Source organism: Schistocerca serialis, chromosome 9 (genome assembly GCF_023864345.2).
Source record: "Schistocerca serialis cubense isolate TAMUIC-IGC-003099 chromosome 9, iqSchSeri2.2, whole genome shotgun sequence".
Taxonomy (NCBI): domain Eukaryota; kingdom Metazoa; phylum Arthropoda; class Insecta; order Orthoptera; family Acrididae; genus Schistocerca; species Schistocerca serialis.
This window is the reverse complement of record NC_064646.1, coordinates 286,969,970-286,993,542: the sequence shown is the minus strand read 5'-3', so window position 1 is coordinate 286,993,542 and position 23,573 is coordinate 286,969,970. Positions and strand designations below refer to the sequence as shown.

At 37.8% G+C, this 23,573-nt stretch overlaps 1 protein-coding gene across 1 annotated transcript in view; it reads left to right on the top strand.

Moving 5' to 3' along the window:
• Positions 1 to 23,573, top strand: part of LOC126419763 (cubilin-like) — a 753,686-nt gene that overhangs the window by 647,783 nt on the left and 82,330 nt on the right. Inside the window, exons 58-60 of the mRNA XM_050086938.1 lie at positions 6,623 to 6,676; positions 12,546 to 12,724; positions 21,658 to 21,884. Coding sequence (XP_049942895.1) covers positions 6,623 to 6,676; positions 12,546 to 12,724; positions 21,658 to 21,884 — 460 coding nt within the window. The remainder of the gene's footprint in view (positions 1 to 6,622; positions 6,677 to 12,545; positions 12,725 to 21,657; positions 21,885 to 23,573) is intronic.

Here is a 23,573-nt window from a genome sequence, read left to right as displayed (position 1 = left end):
ACGATCAATAAGGAATACTACCTGGAAGTTATGTGCCTTTCGCATAAGCGATCCAAAGAAAACATCCAAAATTGTGGCAAAACTGATCGTGGAAATTGCAACATGATCATGCTCCCACTCATGTCAGTGCTTGTACATGATTTTTTTGGCAGAAAAACAAAACTCTTATGTTGCCTCAGCCAACATGTTCACCGCACACGGCTCCCTGCAACTTCTTTCGATTCCTGAGGCTGAAGAGATTCATGAAAGAATTTCATTTTGCCACCATTGATGAAATAAAAACAGAATTCCTGAAGGAACTGAATAGCACAATGAAAAGTGAGTTCCAGAAGTGCTTCCAAGATTGGGTAAAGGCCTGGCTCAAGTTTAGCCTTGGCACAAGTGTATTATATGATGGAGATTACTTTGAAGAGGACAAAGTTGATGTTGAAAAAAAAATTAGGATTAATTAAGAAAACAAATTTCGTTAACTTTTTATTGCACCTTCTAAAGCTGTTCACCATAAGATCAATAGGTTTCAGGAGCACGTTTACAAGCTACAAGCTCAGAGTTGATGACAGTGTGCTTTAGGCCTTATTTTTCTCTGCCCCTCAGTTATAGTGATGACTATGCTCAAGAACTGATTATTCCTGGAATTTGATGTACTATTGTATAAAGTCACAAAGAAAATCACTTTCATAATAATAGGAGGCAACTTTAATGTAGATATGCTGAAAGGCAATGGATATACATGAAGTTGTCATTATATTATAAAGACTTGCAATCTCCAGTTTACTGTAAAAAATACAACCTGCACAAACACATCAAGCACATTAATAGACTATATTCTTTCAAATGTGCCCACTGACAGACAAAAACTTCAGACTATGAATACTTTTGGCACAGACTATTTTAGATAAACAATTGAACTACAACATGATATAAAGACTGACAACAACATGGTTTACAAACTTAGACAATCTAAACCAGGCAATAAAGTAGGCTAGAATTCTTGTTAAAATGAAAAAATTGAATTTGTGCTAATGTAGAGGTCAGTGTAGAAGCAGTCTAGGAAACTTCATACAGAGTAAATTTTCTACAAATACATGAATGAAATGACGATGATTAAATGTGTAAGGACGTTAATGTTCTCACTGTTATTTGTTGTTTAGTATAATTATTTAGAAAAACCTAGTAGCATTATTGCAACATCTGGAGTTCATATTTGTAGAAGTAATAATAGATTAGTTATTGCAATATGATTGGGGTACAGAAGTATGCCATGCACAGAAGCAAACAATGCAATTCTGTGTTTACAGATTCAATAAGCCAGTGTCCCGTCCAACTGTTTATTCTCAAAATTTACAAATAATATTAGTTTTTTCGGCTCATACACTAAAGGAGCATTCATGTCTATAGTCGATGCTATTGTAGGGACTTGTGCTACTTAAATGTGCAGAGACAGTGAAAGTACTAAATATTCTGTGTGTCTACTTTTCTGTCATGTATTTATGGCATTACCTTTTTTCTCTGATTACAACTTGCTCCTTACTGACTAATGTAATTAGCACTACGAATAGCACACATCCAGTAATTAACATGTATTTGATCAGACTACGACATATTTGGTCACCCTGACATGATATGAACATGTTAGTACAACCTCACCAGCTTCGACATTCCTAGTTGCTGCAGAAAATAGATGTGTGTTACTGCTGTGCCAGCCACACCTGGTTTATTTTCACAGAAAAATGAACACTGCAACAGATATTACCAACCTAGCCCAGAGCTGTGGGATGATTGTAACGATCATGATAAAACCACTGCCCGTCCGGCAGTACATGAATTTGTGCAGCTAGAGAGCCAGTTCATTTTAGCGCGAGTTTCTTCAGATGAATCGAAGTATAATTATGTGGTTGCAGCAGTAGCGGAAGACTTGGTCACTGAGGTGCAAGATATCCTTGTGACACCATCAAAGGCAGAACAGTATGCTGCTATGAAGAATAGTCTGATTACACACCTGTCTCAGTCGGGAGCAAAATGCCTTGAAAACTCCTATGGATGGAAGAACTAGGAGACGGCATGCCATTGCAGCTCCTATGGTGTCTACATACACTAGCCAGCAACACAGCCGGTGATGATGTGTTACATAATATCTCGTTTCCAAGTGTACCTGCTGATGCATAGGGAATTCTAAATGCATTAGCACAAACAGCAGATAAGATTGCAGAGACATAGCCCATAATGAGTGTAGCAACACTGGTGATACGGCAGGATAACACAACTACAGTGACTTTAGCATTGTTGCAGTCTCAGCAGAACTAACTACACAGGCTGCCACATTGCAAACAGCATATACCGAACAATAGCCATATTGACACTTGTTGAGAAGTCATAACCATTCGCCTGCAGCTCAAACACCCACTGGTATCAGAAAAAGTTTGATAAGGATGCACGAAAATGGACACCACCATGTAAATGGAAGAATGACAGAATCTGTGGCAGCTGCAGCTATCTCCACTAGTAACATGCGACGATTATTCATCATAGATCAAAGCACAAAGGTGCAATGAATATTTAGTTGACACAGCAGCTGAAGTGTCCATGTATGCAGCAAATAAATTACTGTGTCACAGCTGTGATGATTATCGCTTATACACCGCTGATGACTTGAAGATTAAGACCTGTGGATGAGTTACATTAATACTCAATCTCGGTCTCCATCGAATGTTTGAATAGCAGTTCACAGTGGCCGACATCTCAGAATCAATCTTGGGGGCAGATTTCCTGTCTTTCTATGATTTGGTTCCTGACTTGTGATGGCAGTGTTTAAGCGTTGCAAATCTAAATGCTCAAGGGAAGGTCAACTATACTGCTACTCTGACAGTACATGTAATTGCTGAGGATATGCAGTACACGCAACTATTGAAGGATTTTCCTGAAGTTAAGAGGCAGTCACCTAGCCTACCACAAGTCAAGTGTACAGTGCACCACATTCTCACCACACCAGGCCTACCTACAACCATCCTAAGCTTCTGGCAGCTGAAAAGCTAAAAATAGCCAAGCATGGATTTCGCAGTGTGTTAGTACAAGGCATATGTCTAACTTCAAGTTGCAGCTGGGCAGGCCAATTGCATCTCATAAGGATAATAATAATAATAATAATAATGAAGAAGAATAATGATTAGCATCCATACAGTGACTACTGCTAGTTAATCACAAGGAACATTACAGACCAGTATCCCGTGCCGCATATAGAAGAATTCTACAGCGATGTGCACGGTAAGACAGTCGTTTCCATGAACAACTTAGTAGACACACATTACCAGATACCTGTCCGCCCCCATTAGCTGAGTGGTCAGCGTGACAGAATGCCATGCCAAGGGGCCCGAGTTCAATTCCCGGCTGAGGCAGAAGATTTTCTCTGCTCAGGGTCTGGGTGTTGTGTTGTGCTCATCATCATTCATCCCCATCTCCGATGCAAAAGTTGCCCAATGTGGCATTGAATGGACTAAATACTTACTCTCGGTGGCCAAACTTCCCCGAATGGGGGACTGCCGGCCTCCAGTGCCGTACGCTCAATTCCATTTCCACCAGATACCTGTAGCCACAGAAGATGTCCCTAAAACAGCTGTCACTACACATTTTCTACTGTTTGAGTTTATGAGACTGCTGTTAAGTATCTGTATTGCAGCACAAACATTTCAGTGTTTCATGGATGAGGTCACACAATACTTTGATTTCTGCTACGTCTGCATAGATAATTTTTTCGTAACATTGACGCCTGAGGGTGAACATTTACAGCATTTAACTCTATTGTTCAACCATTTATGCATACATGTTCTAGTAATAAACCTTTCAAAATGTATTTTTGGGGCAACAGAAGTTCATTTCCTGGGATACACTGTAGATGGAAATGGCATATGCCCTTCTCAAGATAAAGTAAAAGCCATAATCACATATCCTCATCCAATCACTATTAGAAAGCTCCACCAATCACTATTAGAAAGCTCCCTTGATTTTTGGCATCATAAATTTTTACTGACGCTTCTACTACTGCTATTGGAGCAGACAGTCAGTAGACCATTGTTGGCAACCACTCGTGTTTTACAGCCACAAGCTGTTACCCTTCCAACAGTGATGCGGGACACATGACTGTGAGTTATATGCTGCATATACTGCTACCAGAAAATTCAAAATTACTTGAAAGGTTGACAATTGAGTATTTATACAAACAACAAGCCTTTGACTTATGTTTTTAAAGTCAAACAAAGCAAGATATCACCAAGACAGTTGAGACAATTAAACTACATTGGTAAATTTTCAACTCACTTTGTTTATGTACAAGGCAACATCAATGTGCTCACAGATACACTACCTTGTATTGAGATCTTGAACGTAGCGGAGCACAGATTGAAACTATAACTATAGCCATTGATTTTGATGCTCATGCACAGGCACAACAACATTATGAGGAATTACACATGTTTCTTGCGCAACAGTCGGGACTGAAACTATGCCAGCTAATCACACCTGAAACCAATGACAAACTATATTGCAACATTTCAGGAACAAGCTCTGTCTGTTTGTACCACAACAGTTTTGAACTCAGGTGATAGCAGCTGCACACGGTCTATCACGTCCTGGAGTTTGAGGCTCCATAAAGTTTGTCAGCAAAGTTTTGTATGGCTTGAATTGCAAAGCATTACTCAAGAGCTGCGTGACATGTCAAAGGAATAAAATCTCATGACATGTCAAGACACAATTGCTCATGTGTACCCCCTAACCAATGATTTGAACATGTCCACATTGACATTGTAGAACTGCTTGCCATTTCTGAAGGCTGCAGTTATGACCTCTCAATAGTAGACTGATTCACCAGGTAGCCAGAAGCATTCCCAGTGACAGAGATCACAATGGAGGTGGTAGTGCGGACATTCCTTCAACTGTGGATCGCTCTGTTTGATGTCCTTTATGCATTACTACTGACCTGGGACATCAGTTTGAGGTGTATCTTTTCAAAGCACTGGCAATGTTACTAGCTATTAAATGCATACACACCATGACCTGCAGCAAATCGCATGGTTGAGTGACTACATCAGCATCTGAAGTCAGGTCTGCAGTGTCATGCTGCACAAAAGTGCACTGAGGCACTACCTCTTGTTCTCCTTGGGCTACGAACTTTTTTCAAGATAGATCTTACAGCCACTGCAGCTGAACTCATCTACTGTCAAACATTATGATTCCTGGCAGAATTCATGCATGATAGAACAGATAACAACGTAGCATTGTTAGATTTTGCTATTAAACTGAGAGCACATGTACACTAGCTTCAGCCCATCATTGCCAGAGAGCAAACTGGATAATGTCCATTGATTTTAACAGACTTAGACAACTACACACATGTATTTTTATTCAGTGACTCTGTTTGCAAACCAATTCAGCCACTGTATGAGGGACCATATGCACTAAAGCAGAGGCAGCAACACGTTCACAGTTGGTGTTCATGGTGCCCTTGACCAGATCAAGGTTGCATTTCTTGATGTGTAAGATGCCACTAAAAAACTGGCACCACCAGATATGAAAAGTGAAGATGTCACAACTGAAGATCCATCTTCATGCCACCTTTCTGACACACCACAACAGACACTGGATGTTACCTTGCTGAAGACAATGCCAAGCTTACTCACCCCTCAACCAAATATCCCTGGATTCAAGAGTGCTGTGACATCTGGGCATCATGTCAGCTTCAACATGAAATACTGTTGACACAGAGGAGGGGCAAAATCATATAGTGACTCACACTTCTTGAGTGAACGTGCAGACAGTGAAAGAATAAAAATAGTCTGTGTGTCTTTTATGATTTCTTTGATGTTACATCTTTCTCTGATTACTGGTGATTCTTATTGAGAGTGTAATTAGTACTATCTAGTCTGAAAATCTGTTTCTTTCTCTTGTCATATCTTTCTCATGGCAGGGCATTAGGTGTCTTCCTTAGTATCTGAAGTTGTTTCACTCAACATGGGAAATTATTCCATTAACCATTTTTATGAGAATTTTTGATGCATCATGGCCACTGTTTAACAACATGGTTGAGTCATTTAAGATCACACTCCTGCAGTCACTATCTTTTATTGACTTTTGGCCACTGGTAAGAGTTTATTGCTGTTTGCTAAAAAATTACTTTCAGAAATGTAATTACTTTCCTTGTGGCTTCCATATATAAACTAGTTTTGTGAATAATAACTTCTATTGCACATACATATCATTACTTCACAGTCATATTTGCTATGTTTTGATTGTGTTAATTGCTCTGTAGTGGAATTAATACTTCTGCATAGTGCAGTAGTACACCCTTATACCTGTCCACCTTTACGCCGGCAGTGCTGTGAATATATTGATAAGGTTCTGTGTTTATAACAGTTTTGCCTTCCAAGTAAAGTCAACCATTGTTCCAGCATTTTGTTTTGTCTATTTTTTTAATTAAAAAAAAAGGAAGGTGTGCAAAAGAGTAAAATTTTCTCAGGCACAGAATTCAAATTTAAATATTTTTATAGTCGAGCCATAACTGAAGAAAATAGTGTGTTCATCTGTTTAAAATTTTTCTTAATGTAGCTGTTTTACAAAACCTGTATTTTTTCAGATTTTCAGAATTCAGCATGCCTGCTGACACACACTGCTACTTCTCATCAGCAAGGTAATCAGTTTTATATATGTGACTGATGAAATTTTAGGTCTCATTAGTCTTGTATTTTATTATTGTGAGGGCTTTCAGTAAATACTGCAACACATTTTCTTTCTCGGCCAATTTTGGTTGAAAAAAATGCAGAATTTGTTGTGGGACATCATGGAATATTCCAACGATAGCCCCTGTGAAGTTAAATGAAGTTCTGATCGTTGTTAGTGCTATAAGTAGCCTTCAAAATGGTGTCTGTAATGGAGATATGTTCCAAGCAGAGAGCTATCATTGATTTCCTTTTGGCGGAAAACCAGAGTGTTGCAGATATTCACAGGTGCTTGCAGTATGTCTAAGGAGACCTGACAGTGAATAAAAGCACAGTAAGTCATTTGGTGAGTAATCTGTCGTCATCACAATAAGGACGTACAAACCTGTCCGATCTCCCGCACATGCCAGGCAGCTGCATGCAGCTGTGACTCCTGCAATGCTGGAATGTGCAGATAGATGGGAAAGATGACTCACAATCAAACACATTGCTACTGAATTCTGCACACCCAAGAGGAGCTCACAAAATGTTATTGGACTCTTGTTCATCATCCACCCTACAGCCCAAATCTTGCATCTTCTGACTTCCGTATGTTTGCTCCAATGAAAGATGCATTACATAGGAAGTATTATGTGGATTATGGGGATGTTATTCACACAGCAAGATGGTGCCTCCAATTTCGAGCAGTAGAATGGTACCACAATGGCAAACAGACAGTCCCAGTAAGGTGGCATAAGGCTATTGCATTGAACAGAGATTATGTTGAAAAATAGGGTTTTGTAGCCAAAAGAGTGTGTAGTAATATGGTGTACTGGAATCCTGAATGAAACCAACCTGCTTCCTTAAAAAACATGTTGCATTACTTACTATATGCACCTCATAGTATTGACTTTCAATGGAACTAGTTTTGATAGAGAGTCATAACTGGTAGAGCACTTGCCAGCGAAAGGCAAAGGTCCCGAATTCAAGTCTCGGTTCGGCACACAGTTTTAATCTGCCAGGAAGTTTCAGAGTCATAACTATGTATATATTTTGCATTATTGCACAGATATTGCACAGATATAATGGTAAGACAGAGATTTAGGAACCAGGTTTTAAATTGTAAGACATTTCCAGGGGCAGATGCGGACTCTGACCACAATCTATTGGTTATGACCTGTAGATTAAAACTGAAGAAACTGCAAAAAGGTGGGAATTTAAGGAGGTGGCACCTGGATAAACTGACTAAACCAGAGGTTGTACAGAGTTTCAGAGAGAGCATAAGGGAACAATTGACAGGAATGGGGGAAAGAAATACAGTAGAAGAAGAATGGGTAGCTTTGAAGGATGAAGTATTGAAGGCAGCAGAGGATCAAGTAGGTAAAAAGACGAGGGCTAGTAGAAATCCTTGGGTAACAGAAGAGATACTGAATTTATTTGATAAAAGGAGAAAATACAAAAATGCAGTAAGTGAAGCAGGCATAAAGGAATACAAAGTCTCAAAAATGAGATCGACAGGAAGTGCAAAATGGCTAAGCAGGGATGGCTAGAGAACAAATGTAAGGATGTAGAGGCTTATCTCACAAGGGGTAAGATAGATACTGCCTACAGGAAAATTAAAGAGACCTTTGGAGATAAGAGAACCACTTGCATGAATATCAAGAGCTCAGATGGAAACCCAGTTCTAAGCAAAGAAGGGAAAGCAGAAAGGTGGAAGGAGTATATAGAGGGTCTATACAGGGGCGATGTTCTTGAGGACAATATTATAGAAATGGAAGGGGAGGTAGATGAAGATGACATGGGAGGTACGATACTGTGTGAAGAGTTTGATAGAGCACTGAAAGACCTGAGGCGAAACAAGGCCCAGGGAGTACACAACATTCCATCAGAACTACTGACGGCCTTGGGAGAGCCAGTCCTGACAAAACTCTACCATCTGGTGAGCAAGATGTATGAAACAGGCGAAATACCCTCAGACTTCAAGAAGAATATAATAGTTCCAATCCCACAGAAAGCAGGTGTTGACAGATGTGAAAATTACGGAACTATGAGTTTTAATAAGTCACATCTGAAAAATACTAACACGAATTCTTTACAGACGAATGGAAAAACTAGTAGAAGCCAACCTCGGGGAAGATCAGTTTGGATTATGTAGAAACACTGGAACATGTGAGGCAATACTGACCTTACGACTTATCTTAGAAGAAAGATTAAGGAAAGGCAAACCTACGTTTCTAGCATTTGTAGACATAGAGAAAGCTTTTGACAATGTTGACTGGAATACTCTCTTTCAAATTCTAAAGGTGGCAGGGGTAAAATACAGGGAGCGAAAGGCTATTTAAAATTTGTACAGAAACCAGATGGCAGTTATAAGAGTCGAGGGACATGAAAGGGAAGCTGTGGTTGGGAAGGGAGTAAGACAGGGTTGTAGCCTCTCCCTGATGTTATTCAATCTGTATATTGAGCAAGTAGTAAAGGAAACAAAAGAAAAATTCAGAGTAGGTATTAAAATCCATGGAGAAGAAATAAAAAGTTTGAGGTTCGCCGATGACATTGTAATTCTGTCAGAGACAGCAAAGGACTTGGAAGAGCAGATGAACGGAATGGATGGTGTCTTGAAGGGAGGATATAAGATGAACATCAACAAAAGCAAAATGAGGATAATGGAATGTAGTCGAATTAAGTCGGGTGATGTTGAGGGTATTAGATTAGGAAATGAGACACTTAAAGTAGTAAAGGAGTTTTGCTATTTGGGGAGCAAAATAACTGATGATGGTCGAAGTAGAGAGGATATAAAATGTAGACTGGCAATGGCAAGGAAAGCGTTTCTGAAGAAGAGAAATTTGTTAACATCGAGTATAGATTTAAGTGTCAGGAAGTCTTTTCTGAAAGTATTTGTATGGAGTGTAGCCATGTATGGAAGTGAAACATGGACGGTAAATAGTTTGGACAAGAAGAGAATAGAAGCTTTCGAAATGTGGTGCTACAGAAGAATGCTGAAGATTAGATGGGTAGATCACATAACTAATGAGGAGGTACTGAATAGGATTGGGGAGAAGAGGAGTTTGTGGCACAACTTGACCAGAAGAAGGGATCGGTTGGTAGGACATGTTCTGAGGCATCAAGGGATCACCAATTTAGTATTGGAGGGCAGTGTGGAGGGTAAAAATCGTAGCGGGAGACCAAGAGATGAATACACTAAGCAGATTCAGAAGGATGTAGGTTGCAGTAGGTACTGGGAGATGAAGAAGCTTGCACGGGATAGAGTAGCATAGAGAGCTGCATCAAACCAGTCTCAGGACTGAAGACCACAACAACAACACAATAGCAGATTATATGGAAATGTTGGTTTTTAAGTGTTTCTGCAGTACATGCAAGAACTGAGGATGTGAGGTAAATATGGTGGTCTAGTATACTTAGAAGCAATTCATTGCAATTTATATTAGCATGTGAATATGGCAAAAGTAGACTATAGTTTATCTTCTTTGGTTTAACTTTGATTCTTGGGGAACATTGTCATTATTACACAAGGAAATGTACTTCTTTGCCAATGTTTCACAGATTTTTATTTCGCATGAACTAGATTTTGGGTACCAAGCCAATCTTTTAGGAATCTCTCATTGTTCTGAAACATTAACACTAGGAAATAGGCTTGGATGTTGAAACATGAGCTGAAATAAAAATAAGTGGAACATAAGAAAAAAACTGTTTTCTACAGTTCATGCTTTTACCAATCTGTACACCAGAATGTGATACAAATTCTGAAGTGATTAAGTAGCCATAAAAAACTGAAAGCTCACTATCGCATGGCTTTTGTCACCTCAGTGTATTTTTTGTCCATGTATTCTCCCTAAACAAAAAAACCTTGTAATTCATTGTTCAGATTCCCTTAACCTGAGTACAAATAAGTGCAGTTGTTTCTGTGGTGCTGATCAGGTCTGGCTCTAGCTGCCAGAGACTGTGGTCATGTGTGGGTGAGTTATGTTTACATGAGTATGTGTATATTGTCTACTTTTGACAAAGGCCTTGTTGGCCAAAAGCTAACTTTCCAACAGTTTTGTTGTTGTGCCTTCCTGTGACTTCAGTCTTTCCATTATATGGTGAGTGCACAAACTTTTTAGATCAAAGTCTTCAAATATTTGCAACAAGCTATTTGACTTTCTCATCCTGATTTATGGCATTCTCAAGACTGGTTCCTTCTGCCTGACAATGCAAGACCCCATACTGCTTTATCTGTTACCGTGTATCTGGCCAGACATTGTGTTATTGCCATTGCAAATCCATCATATCCACCTGACTTTTTGCCTTGCAACTTTTTCTTGTTGGCACAAGTGAGTAGGCAACTGAAAGAAAAGCTTCACCAAGACATCACAGACATCTAACAGCCTGTGACAAATGAGCTTACAAGTATCACAATTGAAAATTTCCCTGCTTGCTTCCAAGACCTCCACAAATGTTTGCAATTTTGTATAAATAGCCAAGGGGACTACTTTATTAGATGCTAGGATCATTACTTGGTAAGTGCAATTTTCTATTCTTAAAAAAATCCATCCTGGAACTTTTCTGACAAAGGAAATATAAATCGTACTTCAAGTGACAGAACTTGAAATAAGTGTAAGTCACGTAAATTTTTAATTGAATGCCTGGTATTCACTTTTAAATTGTCTGCATAATACTCATCTGTCTAAGTTTGTCCTCCACAAGTCTGGGGCGTCTAACTGCAGATCTCCTGCCTGGATAATTAATATTGCGAAATAGCGGGATCTGGTTTCATGAGGAAAGATCTAAAACACACTTTTTAATTTGAACTTCAAAATTTTATCACTTTCCTCATATCTTGACATCACAAATTAAAATAAACTGACACTCTTTACAGATGTGAATATCAGGGAAAAATTGATTAAAACTGGTCATATGTTTACATGTCAAAAAATAATATGAAAACGGTAACATGACTGCCTTCGCAGTTCTGAAATATTTAGTCAACATGAATGTTCTTGAATAAGCTATATTATTGTCTTTACATAATAAATGGATTTATAATGAAAAACATGATCTTATGTACATCAGCTTGTAACAAACATGTCTCCACATTATACATAAATTTTGTTTCTGTTTAACTTGAGCTTTGCATTTATAAAATCAGCTTTTACTTCATGTTGAAGAATATGTATTACCAAAGTTGCAGTAATCCCTTAATTAATTCATATATTTTATTTCTATCACAGAAACTGCATCCTGTTATACGGTATATCCAAAACTTTTCTCTTCTTTGGTAAAGCTCTTGCATAATTTATAAAGCTCTTGCTTAATTAATGAGGTACACTTAGAAATTAATTGTTAATGTAATTTGGCAAGACTTCCTTCTTTATTTCAGTGTTATCACTAGATTTAAGTACAATATCCTGTTCTTTGGAGCTTTTTCCTATTTCTCTTTTAACAATTTCCCATGTGGTCCTTGATTTATTGTCTGACTTCGTTATTAGTCTATCGTTACTTAATACTTTCACTAGATTAATTACCCTTCTATATACCTTTTTGTAGTTACTAACATGTTTTTTGAAATTAGGGTCAGTATTGGTTTTCATTTCTAAACAGTCTTTTCATAGTGTTGGAAGAGTTTTTGATGCCAGATGTGATCCAAGAATTTGTGTGTCTATGGCTAGATGTGTTGATTTTAACTAATCTTTTTGGAAAGCACATTTCAAAATTTGTCATGAAAAGAGAGGAGAATTCAAAATGTTTATAGTGGTTACATCTTTATTTACAAACTTTTTTTATGGTATGTAATGATAAAATTTTAGCTCAGCACACTGTAATATGTTCCTTAAATTACTGTTGGTTTGTCCTGTTGGATCTTAGGTTGGAAGTCTATGATGGTAATGCCACAGACACCGGAAAGCGTCTGGGGCTTTTCTGTTCCAACCTCACAGATGCTCTCCCTGTTATTTCATCCACCAATAACTCAATGGCAGTCAGCTTCCTCACATACTCATTCCAGCCACCATCTAATTTTACTGGCGAAGTAATCTTCATGTATGGTAAGTAGTTATCATCAAAATAACATTGTATGCTTTGTCAGCATATGGAATAAATTCATGCACAGAAGACGCATTAATAACTAGACAGAAAAAATCATTATTAATTAATGTGTACTTGAATCATGGTTTTTACTTGAATCATGGTTTTTGTGTAGCAAGGGTATTATTATGAGCATGTATTAAGCTTGGTAAAAAATAGTACCTAAGCAACATTTTTGTAATTTTATAAATTTGTCCATCTACCTTTATCCCAGGAAGAGTTAAAATTCTTTCATTTCAGGAAATAAATTGTTTCATACTTTTGATGACTCCATCGTTTCTTTCATTTAAGCCATCATTTGAAATTAAGAAAGAGAAAAAGAAATCAGACGATACCAGATCTGATGAATAGGGGATGAAGGAACTATTTGAAAGTTCAGTTGCTGCACTTCTGCCATCACAATTATCAATCAGGAGCCAGGCACATGACAAGAGCATTTCTTTATGTGGTAGACTAGTTGTCTTTGTCTCAACTCTCTAAGAAGAAAAAGAAAAACAATAATGCCATAATGTTTCATAATAAAATGCTGTCGTTGTTTTGCTCTTTTTCAAAAGTAAATAATTACAATGGAGCCCACGAGACCCAAATAACCTTATGTACTGACAAAAATGTTGTTGCTTTATTGATGCAGTTTTTACCTATGTGAACTCATTGTCTTGATTGCAGTTTTGCATTCAAAGTGTATCAGTAAGACGACACTTTGACTGCAGTTCGTTATATTTCTGAAGGCCCTTCAAATTGTAGCTTCAACAATTTTTTGTCTGTACTTCACAAATATAGCACCCATTTTGCTGTTATTCATTGATTCATTTGGTAATTCATTCACCATTTTCTGTAGAGTCTATAAAGGAAGGAAATCTTCAAAGATGATGGTCGTAGGATACATTAACAAAATGAAACAGTTGTTAAAAGTACTTTACAATACATTAACATTACACTACAATGTACAGTTTGTTCTTACTAAAGCCAAATTTAAAACAGTAAAATTAACAAGAAACATACTACTTTTTAAAAAGCCAGTGCTTTCTTTTTTTATGCTAAGCAACTGCTGTTTTCTTTTGTTACCATTTCAATATTTACACAAAAGAATTATTTAGGTGTAATAGTTTGTTGTTGACCCTTCAAGATTATCTTTATTGATAGAGTATACGGTACACAGTAAATGAATTAATTAATAATAGCACAAGGCCAATTTTGTAAATGAAAACAAGATTTTAATGCTCTCCTAAAAGAACAATAATTGCCAGAATTACGACTTGTTAAAGATGTAATGATTTATCTAATCTCCGTAGAGGCTGTATTTGAAACTGTGGTGTGGCAGGTTTGTAAACTGAGTCTGCCAGAGTAAATGTAATGCATCTTGATAATTTATTAGCAAGAGTAATGTTTACTGCCATAATCACTGAAATTGATGGCCAGATTACAACATATTGTCATTTCTGCTCAATTTTTATCTGATAAGCTGATTTAATTCACCTCATTCTTTTTATTTGTTTGTTGTTTAATTACCATGCTTTAATATTTAAGTGCTTTATTCTCTCTAGTGCAACTATTTTCCTTTCTTCATGCCAAACTGAACAATTTTACAATATTATGGTTATGGGTCTTAACTCATAATTACAACTTGTCCTCTAAATTACAAAGCAGTTTCTCTTTCTGGTACAATAGACTTTAATCCCACACATTATCCAGCAATCTGTTTTTATTACACTGTTGTTGTTGTTGTTGTTGTTGTTGTTGTGGTCTTCAGTCCTGAGACTGGTTTGATGCAGCTCTCCATGGTACTCTATCCTGTGCAAGCTTCTTCATCTCCCAGTACCTACTGCAACCTAAATCTTTCTGAATCTGCTTAGTGTATTCATCTCTTGGTCTCCCTCTATGATTTTTACCCTCCATGCTGCCCTCCAATGCTAAATTTGTGATCCTTTGATGCCTCAGAACATGTCCTATCAACCGATCTCTTCTTCTTGTCAAGTTGTGCCACAAACTTCTCTTCTCCCCAATGCTATTCAATACTTCCTCATTAGTTATGTGATCTACCCATCTAATCTTCAGCATTCTTCTGTAGCACCACATTTTGAAAGCTTCTATTCTCTTCTTGTCCAAACTATTTATCGTCCATCTTTCACTTCCATACATGGCTACACTCCATACAAATACTTTCAGAAATGACTTCCTGACACTTAAATCTATACTCGATGTTAACAAATTTCTCTTCTTCAGAAACGCTTCCTTGCCATTGACAGTCTACATTTTATATCCTCTCTACTTCGACCATCATCAGTTATTTTGCTCCCCAAAAAGCAAAACTCCTTTACTACTTTATGTGTCTCATTTCCTAATCTAATTCCCTCGGCATCACCTGATTTAATTAGACTACATTCCATTATCCTCGTTTTGCTTTTGTTGATGCTCATCTTATATCCTTATTTCAAGACACTGTCCATTCCGTTCAACTGCTCTTCTAAGTCCTTTGCTGTCTCTGACAGAATTACAATGTCATTGGCGAACCTCAAAGTTTTTATTTCTTCTCCATGGATTTTAATACTTACTCTGAATTTTTCTTTTGTTTCCTTCACTGCTTGCTCAATATACAGATTGAATAACATCGGGGAGAGGCTACAACCCTGTCTCACACCCTTCCCAACCATTGCTTCCCTTTCATGTCCCTCGACTCTTATAACTGCCATCTGGTTTCTGTACAAATTGTAATTAGCCTTTCGCTCCCTGTATTTTACCCCTTCTACCTTCAGAATTTGAAAGAGAGTATTCCAGTTAACATTGTCAAATGCTTTCTCTGAGTCTACAAATGCTAGAAATGTAGGTTTGCCGTTCCTTAATCTACCTTCTAAGATAAGTCGTAGGGTCAGTATTACCTCACGTGTTCCAGTATTTCTACGGAATCCAAACTGATCTTCCCTGAGGTCGGCTTCTACCAGTTTTCCATTTGTCTGTAAAGTATTTGCATTAGTATTTTGTATCCATAACTTATTAAACTGATTGTTCAGTAATTTTCACATCTGTCAGCTCCTGTTTTCTTTGGGATTGGAATTATTATATTCTTCTTGAAGTCTGAGGGAATTTCGCCTGTCTCAAACATCTTGTTCACCAGATGGTAGAGTTTAGTCAGGACTGGCTCTCCCAAGGCTGTCAGTAGTTCTGATGGAATGTTGTGTACTCCCGGGGCCTTGGTTCGCCTCAGGTCTTTCAGTGCTCTATCAAACTCTTCACACAGTATCGTACCTCCCATGTCATCTTCATCTACCTCCTCTTCCGTTTCTATAATATTGTCCTCAAGAACATCGCCCCTGTATAGACCCTCTATATACTCCTTCCACCTTTCTGCTTTCCCTTCTTTGCTTAGAACTGGGTTTCCATCTGAGCTCTTGATATTCATGCAAGTGGTTCTCTTATCTCCAAAGGTCTCTTTAATTTTCCTGTAGGCAGTATCTATCTTACCCCTTGTGAGATAAGCCTCTACATCCTTACATTTGTTCTCTAGCCATCTCTGCTTAGCCATTTTGCACTTCCTGTCGATCTCATTTTTGAGACTTTGTATTCCTTTATGCCTGCTTCACTTACTGCATTTTTGTATTTTCTCCTTTTATCAAATAAATTCAGTATCTCTTCTGTTACCCAAGGATTTCTACTAGCCCTCGTCTTTTTACCTACTTGATCCTCTGCTGCCTTCAATACTTCATCCTTCAAAGCTACCCATTCTTCTTCTACTGTATTTCTTTCCCCCATTCCTGTCAATTGTTCCCTTATGCTCTCCCTGAAACTCTGTACAACCTCTGGTTTAGTCAGTTTATCCAGGTCCCATCTCCTTAAATTCCCACCTTTTTGCAGTTTCTTCAGTTTTAATCTACAGGTCATAACCAATAGATTGTGGTCAGAGTCCACATCTGCCCCTGGAAATGTCTTACAATTTAAAACCTGGTTCCTAAACCTCTGTCTTACCATACTGTACCTTATTTTATTTTAGACTAAATCAGAGTCAAAATGCTGGGAGAATATCTTTCAGAAAATGTATGTTTTCTGCTTAGTAAATATGTTGCTGCGATAGTTCTTCCCACTAGCTTTTTTAAATAATTGTGATTTATTCATCAGTTATGCTTCCATTATACAGCATTTTCCATAAGTGACCTGGTATGTTTTACTGTCAACATCTTCAGATACAGAATTTAGAACTGAATCCATTCTCATGAGATTCTCGTGAAACTGAACAGGCAGATGCTTGAAGGTATATGCAAACTGTCACGAAAAGCCTACTTACAAACTTTCAAGAGCCAACTTTAATTTTAGGAATATACTAGAACCTCCTAATCATCACTCCCATAGGGATTTGAAGGACAAGATGAGACAAAGAACTGGTACAATGCACCCCCTCTAATGCACTTCACAGTAGTTTGCAGAGTATGGATTTCGACGTAGATGCATATTAGACTGACTGGACGTGGAGGAGTAACACCTCATTAAAAAACTTGGGTCCATCTGGCTCCAGATGGTAGCACCCTGTAAGAGCCCCTGCCTAGGATTACTAGGTGAAACCTGGTCAACAGTTGCAAAGGCAGAAGAGGAAGTTCAGAATCCCAACGGCAGAGAGAGGGGAAGAACTACCTCGAGGACTCACAATCTTGGTTGTATTTTTTTGTGACCACTGGGCCACACCCAAAATAACTTTCATCAGTCATGGAAGTGTGTGATGTTAAGTATTTTACCCCGGGTGGACAATCCACCGCCAGTATGTCAGCAGACATTCAGATTCTGGGGAGTCTGCAACATTGCACAAAGACAAGTCAGTGTGTCTTGGAATCTCATCCAAATTTCAACATAGGCAATCAACGTGCCTAGCAACTTTCAATGCAAACTCATTGTTGAAAACCGGAAAACTTAAAGCTCTAACAGATACGCTAAAGAACCTCAACATACTCATCAGCCATTCAAGAAACACGATACATGGATACAGATACCTTCAGTTCCAAAGGTTTTAGGATGTACAAAGGGAAAGTGGGACTGTGAGTAATGAAAAATGTACCATATCTTGGAACAGCCTTTATAATCAACAAACAAATCTTTAACTCGATAGTTGACTTTGATTCCCAATCAGAAAGACTCTCAAGTCTTACATTCACATGCACAAACAAAATCTACACAATTATCAATGCACATGCCCCTATAAATGAGGATAACAGGAAAAACAAAGAAAAAGTAGAGGCCTTTTGGAATCATGTAGATGACATTATTCAGAAAATTCCAGATAAAAACATCATCATTCTTCTTGGAGACTTTAATGCACAGATTGGTAAAGAAAAAAGATATAAGAAAATAGTTGGAGACTATCCTGCACACAAGAGAACAAACAGAAATGGCATGAGGCTAATGGAATTTTGCCAAGCACACAATTTAATTCTTAAATCCACAGCTTTCAAGAAAATACCACCAAGACAGAAGACGTGAATATCCCCAAATCCTAGCCTTGGGGAATTTCAACTTGACCATGTGGCAAACAAGAAGATTTCTCGCAAAGAAATCATGAATGTTAGGGTACTCAGTGGTGAAAACCTGGATTCAGACCACTACCTTTCTAAAATTAAGTTAAGGAAAAGTCACATGAAACAAATTAAGGGTCAGAAGTACAGTACAGAAAAGATATTAAAATCAGATGACTTCACAAAAGCAACAGAAACCTTTCAGACACAAAGCTGGGAGGATATCAAGGAAAACCTCATTACTACAGCCGAACAGATAGCACCTAACATAAAAAGTACAAAACATGCCTGGTGGTGGAATATGATGACCTCATTGAAACAAGAAAACAGGCATGGCAAAACTGGCAATCACAGAAAACAGGAGAAAGCAGACTGAATTTCATTAGAGATAGAAAACTGGTAGATAAAAATATAAAAAAGATTAAGACGACACATGAAATCAAAACTCTCCTCCAAATTGAAGAAGAATTTACTAAAAACAACACAAGAAGTTTTTACAGAACTTTCTGACAAAGGTTATCAAGATACAAAGCACCCACCCTCCAATTTCGAGATGTAAATGGGACCATCGCTCACAATAACATGGAAAATTGCAAAATACTAGCAGGCTACTTTGATAAACTCTTGAATTGTGAACCCATCCTTGGAAAATTTGAATCCATCCCAAGTAACCGTGAGAAGCTGGATTCAGAACCACCGACGACTGAAGAACTATAGAAGGTCATTTCAGAACTTAAAAACAACAAAGCATCTGGAGAAAACCAAATAGTGGCCGAACTACGGAAAAAACCTGACAAAAATGCAATTATATCCCTTCAGTGTGTTTTCGATAAAATAAGGAAAGAAGAAGAGATCCCCACAGAATGGAGAACAGCTCTCATCCACCCTATCCACAAGAAAGGTTTGAAGACACACCCCAACAATTTCAGAGGAATTTCACTGCTGGATACAACATACAAGATTCTTTCTAAAGTCCTTTTGCACAGGGCAGAGCCGTAATTGGACCTGCAAATCGGGAAATACCAGGGAGGATTGAGAAACGGTAGATCATGTTCGGAACAAATACTAAACCTCAAAAACATCATGGCATACCAAAAATCAATGGCAAAGGCATACGTAATCTCCCTCATTGATTTCAAAAAAGCATATGATTCGATGGATAGAGAATCTCTATTATCAGCCCTGGAAGGAATGGGTTTGGTTAAGAAAACAACTAATATTATAAAAGCAACCCTTACAAATACATCTTCGAAAGTTAAATTTATGGGCAAATTATCAGAACCCCTTGAAATAAAAACATGGGTTGGGTTCTCACCGTTGCTGTTCAATTGTGTGCTTGAGAAAGTTGTCAGAGGATGGAACACAAATATTAAGAGTAGTATAGGACAGGGTTGCAAAAAGAAGAACCTTAAAGCAAATTGCATTGCTTTTGCAGATGATATGGCCCTATTTGCTAAAACAATGGAAGAAGCATCGGAGCAAATCCTTGAACTAAAGAAACCAGCAGCTAAAATAGGTCTTCACATTGCCTTTGATAAAACTAAGATCTTGACAAACATCAAGCACTCATGTGAATACCTCAAGGTTCAAGAACAAAAGATTGAAATAGTAAAAGAATTCAAATATCTCAGAGAATGGATTAGTTGGAATGCTGAGGAAAGCATAGCAATGAAATCCAGAAAAAATAAACTTGAATTGTCCTTCCAACTAACAAAAAATATATACAACAAAAAATCCCTTTCATGGGGGTCCAAAATTACACATTACAAGTCAGTGATTAAGCCAGAAGCACTGTATGCCGCAGAAACACTAAACATGAATGGAGAAACTTGAACTAAAGGAAAGAAAAATCATAGGACAAAAATTTGAAGACAGAAAGGTTATATACGTCAAAAATGAAACTCTCCACGAAAAACTTTCAGATACTACGCCAAAAAGGAGAATACATTTTTAAGGTCATCTACTCAGGATAAATTCCAACAGATTAATCAAACAAATCTTTGACATTTTCCGTAACCACAAAACGAAACCCAACTGGTTTAAAGAAACTGAGAAAGACCTAGTAGAATTAAACATTTCAGAAAGTTCACTTATCAATCGAATAGCTAAATTAATTACTAAAGATGAAAACATAAAGTTCCAAGACAGATCTACACAAAAGTCCAAACCCTTCATCTCGGAAGAAGAGAGGAAAAGAAGATTAGAAAGAATGAAGAAATACTGGACCCAAAGAAACGAACAACACACAAAGAAATGATTGATCCAGCGTACCCCAAAGAGTGTGAAATGGAAGAAGAAAAAAAAGAAGAAGACTGACTGGAAAACTGACAGCCATGAATGGTGTCTTTCACTGATGATACAAGCCAGGGGTGGAGTCCAGGGACTAAAAAGTATAAGGTACCACTTCAGAGTTGCTGTTATAAAGAAATTCCTGCATCGGGATTGTCCAATAAGGAGGAGTAGTGCCTCAGTGAGGAAACACATAAGCATCCATTCCCAGTAATTTTTCTTGGTGTAACTGAAGAAGCTTTGTCCTCAGAAATAATTCATATAATGGTGCCATTGCTGCAGTGTCTTGTGGAATATAATAAGTTAAGATCATGCCTCCACTCTTCCAATCTCACTTTCTCCCCACTTATGGTTAACCTGAAACATTTTTTGGTGGTAATGGGTCAATATGTTTCCACTGTGTTCATTGCCATTTGTTTCAGGATTGAGAAATGACATCCACATCTCATCCATTGCGACAGCTGATAAAAAGAAAGTCTCATTCATGTCAAAAATACATGAAACTTATATAACCATGTAGCTTTGTATACAACAATCACCATCGAGCTATCCACCATGAACACATTTTCCACGTTTTAAGTTCTTCATGTGGTATGGTTTGCATAAATGCCATGGAAGTGCCAGCTTTGGAGTGTGTATCTGTTACAGCTAGTCAGTTATCTTCCATTATCATTTGTTCCACTTTTGCAATCATATTGTCAGTTTGCTTGTTTGGTTTGTGGATGTGCTTGCTATGGTACACTGTGAGAAGCTGTTCAGTCTCCTGAAATGTTCCACCTATGCTCATATGTTTTCCACATGTACTACACCATTTCTGTATCTCTTATTCATTTGGCAGCAATGAGTTTCATAGCTCATTAAAGAAGAAAACAAATGAATATTGTATCATTCAATATGGAAAACACAATGCAGTCTACCAGATGTTGGAAGTACTCCGCATGCTGGCAGTGTTAGTGGTTGTTCATGAATAAAGAAAGAGATGCTACTTGTTTTGAGCTTAAGTTTGTATTTCTATCTGCACCCAACATGGATTAAAAGAACTGGAGTCCAACATGTATGTTGTGAATGCAGGTAATTTTCTTTATGTCCATTAATGCCTCTTTTTCTTACAGGTCCATCCCAGGGCTGTGGAGGTATTATTCATGTATCAGATAGTCCTCAGATAATTCAGTCAGTGGATATTGATCATAATGGGCAATATGAATCTTTCCTTGATTGTCACTGGACAATTCTTGCAAATGTATCAAGTATAATTCATCTAGAGTTTGATTCTCTCAACATTGAAACATGTCACAGTCCTTTACAAGCAAGCACAGAGTGCAGCTGCGACTATATTGAGGTAAATATCATGCATGTTTCTTTGTTTTCTTTAGCATTCATTTGGTTTACAAAACTGAATGTCAGATCATGTGTTATATTGCATTTTTTTCCTGCTTCTTAATCACAATTAGTGACGTGTAATGTGATTTTACAAGGAATACTTTTGTTGCTGCTATTCCTGTTTCTTGGCAGTTTTATGTAATGTGCAATAATTTTGTGACAAAATTCATTCTACCACCAAGAACTGTCCCTTGCTGCATTTTAATTATCACTGTAATTTCCTATGGTTATCAATTCATTTACACTGTAACTTACAGGTAAAACAACAAGGAATGTGGAAATATTCAAGTAATACGAATCAGTGATTATACAGTATTTTTTGTCTTACACAATTTTTAATAATAATCTACTAAGGCAGTATTAATGAAGGGCATTTATGTTACTCCATTTAAGCTAACTGAATAAACACTTGCACTTATTGTTGGCACTCAGTTGAGAATTCTAAAGACTTTGAAGTAAGCTAAGAGTATTAGTTATTGCAAATTAACCTAACAAAAAATAAATACAAACGAAAGAAGAGTGCTAAGAGACAATTTGTGGGAGTGGAAAAGGAGATGATTGCAGAATGAACTGCTGTAGGAAACAAGAGTATTAAATACAACCTCAGAGAGCTGAAGAATAGAAAATTATTGTAGAACTTGTTCAAAATAACATGGCTCCGCCCCCCCCCCCCCCCCCCCATAGAAATATATCCTCATCTTGACTACTGGGTGGGTCCATTCTTTTGTTGTGAAGGATGACCACCTCAGTTGCATACCACCTGCTGAGCTGTGCACTTAGGAGTAGTCATTTCTGTTCTCCACTGCCTGTCACTTGCCAACCCATGAACTCATCGCTACTTCATTTTCACACAGCAGGGCACCACAGTCTCTATGCACACTATGCGTCAGAGTACCGCTTCATGATAGATGGTGCGCAGTGTCATAAAATTTATATCAAAAGAACAACGTGAAGGAGCAAAAATCTCATTAAAAAGTGTATCAACGAAAATAATCCATTTTTAAAAATATAATATAACTGGATAGAGAAAAAAATCTACTCACTAAGCAGTAGCAGGAGAACACACACATAAAGATATTGAAATTTGCGAGCTTTTGGAGCCTGTGGCTCCTTCTTCTTTTAGTAAAAGGTTTCAAGGGGGAGGAAGAGGACTGAACGTAAAGTACTGGTGAGGTTTAGGAAATGGGGATGGTTCAAAGAGTCACCCAGATGGGATGAGGAAGAAAGACTGATTGTTGGGAGCTGAACTGGATGAGATATCAAAATGTGATAGGTTGTAGATGGAAGATAGGGTAATATGCAAGACAGAGATTATGCCTTAAACAATGTGCATGCATGAGTTAATAAAGGCAGAAATCTAAGCGTATTGCAAGTGTTTGGGGGGGGGGGGGGGGGGCGACAGGTCAAGAAATAAAAGATATAGAAAACTAGAAGGGAGTGAAGAAAGGAGCAGGTACTGAGAAGAAATGCAGTGATGTGAGATATTAGTGTGAATTAAGATTGGATGGCTGGCTGGATGGCTGGCAAGAACTAAGGACATATTGTAACAAACTTTTCCACATGCATAGTTCTGAGAAACTGGCATCTTTGGGGAATAATCTAAATGGCACATGTGAGAAAACAGGCACCAAGATCATCACTGTCCGGT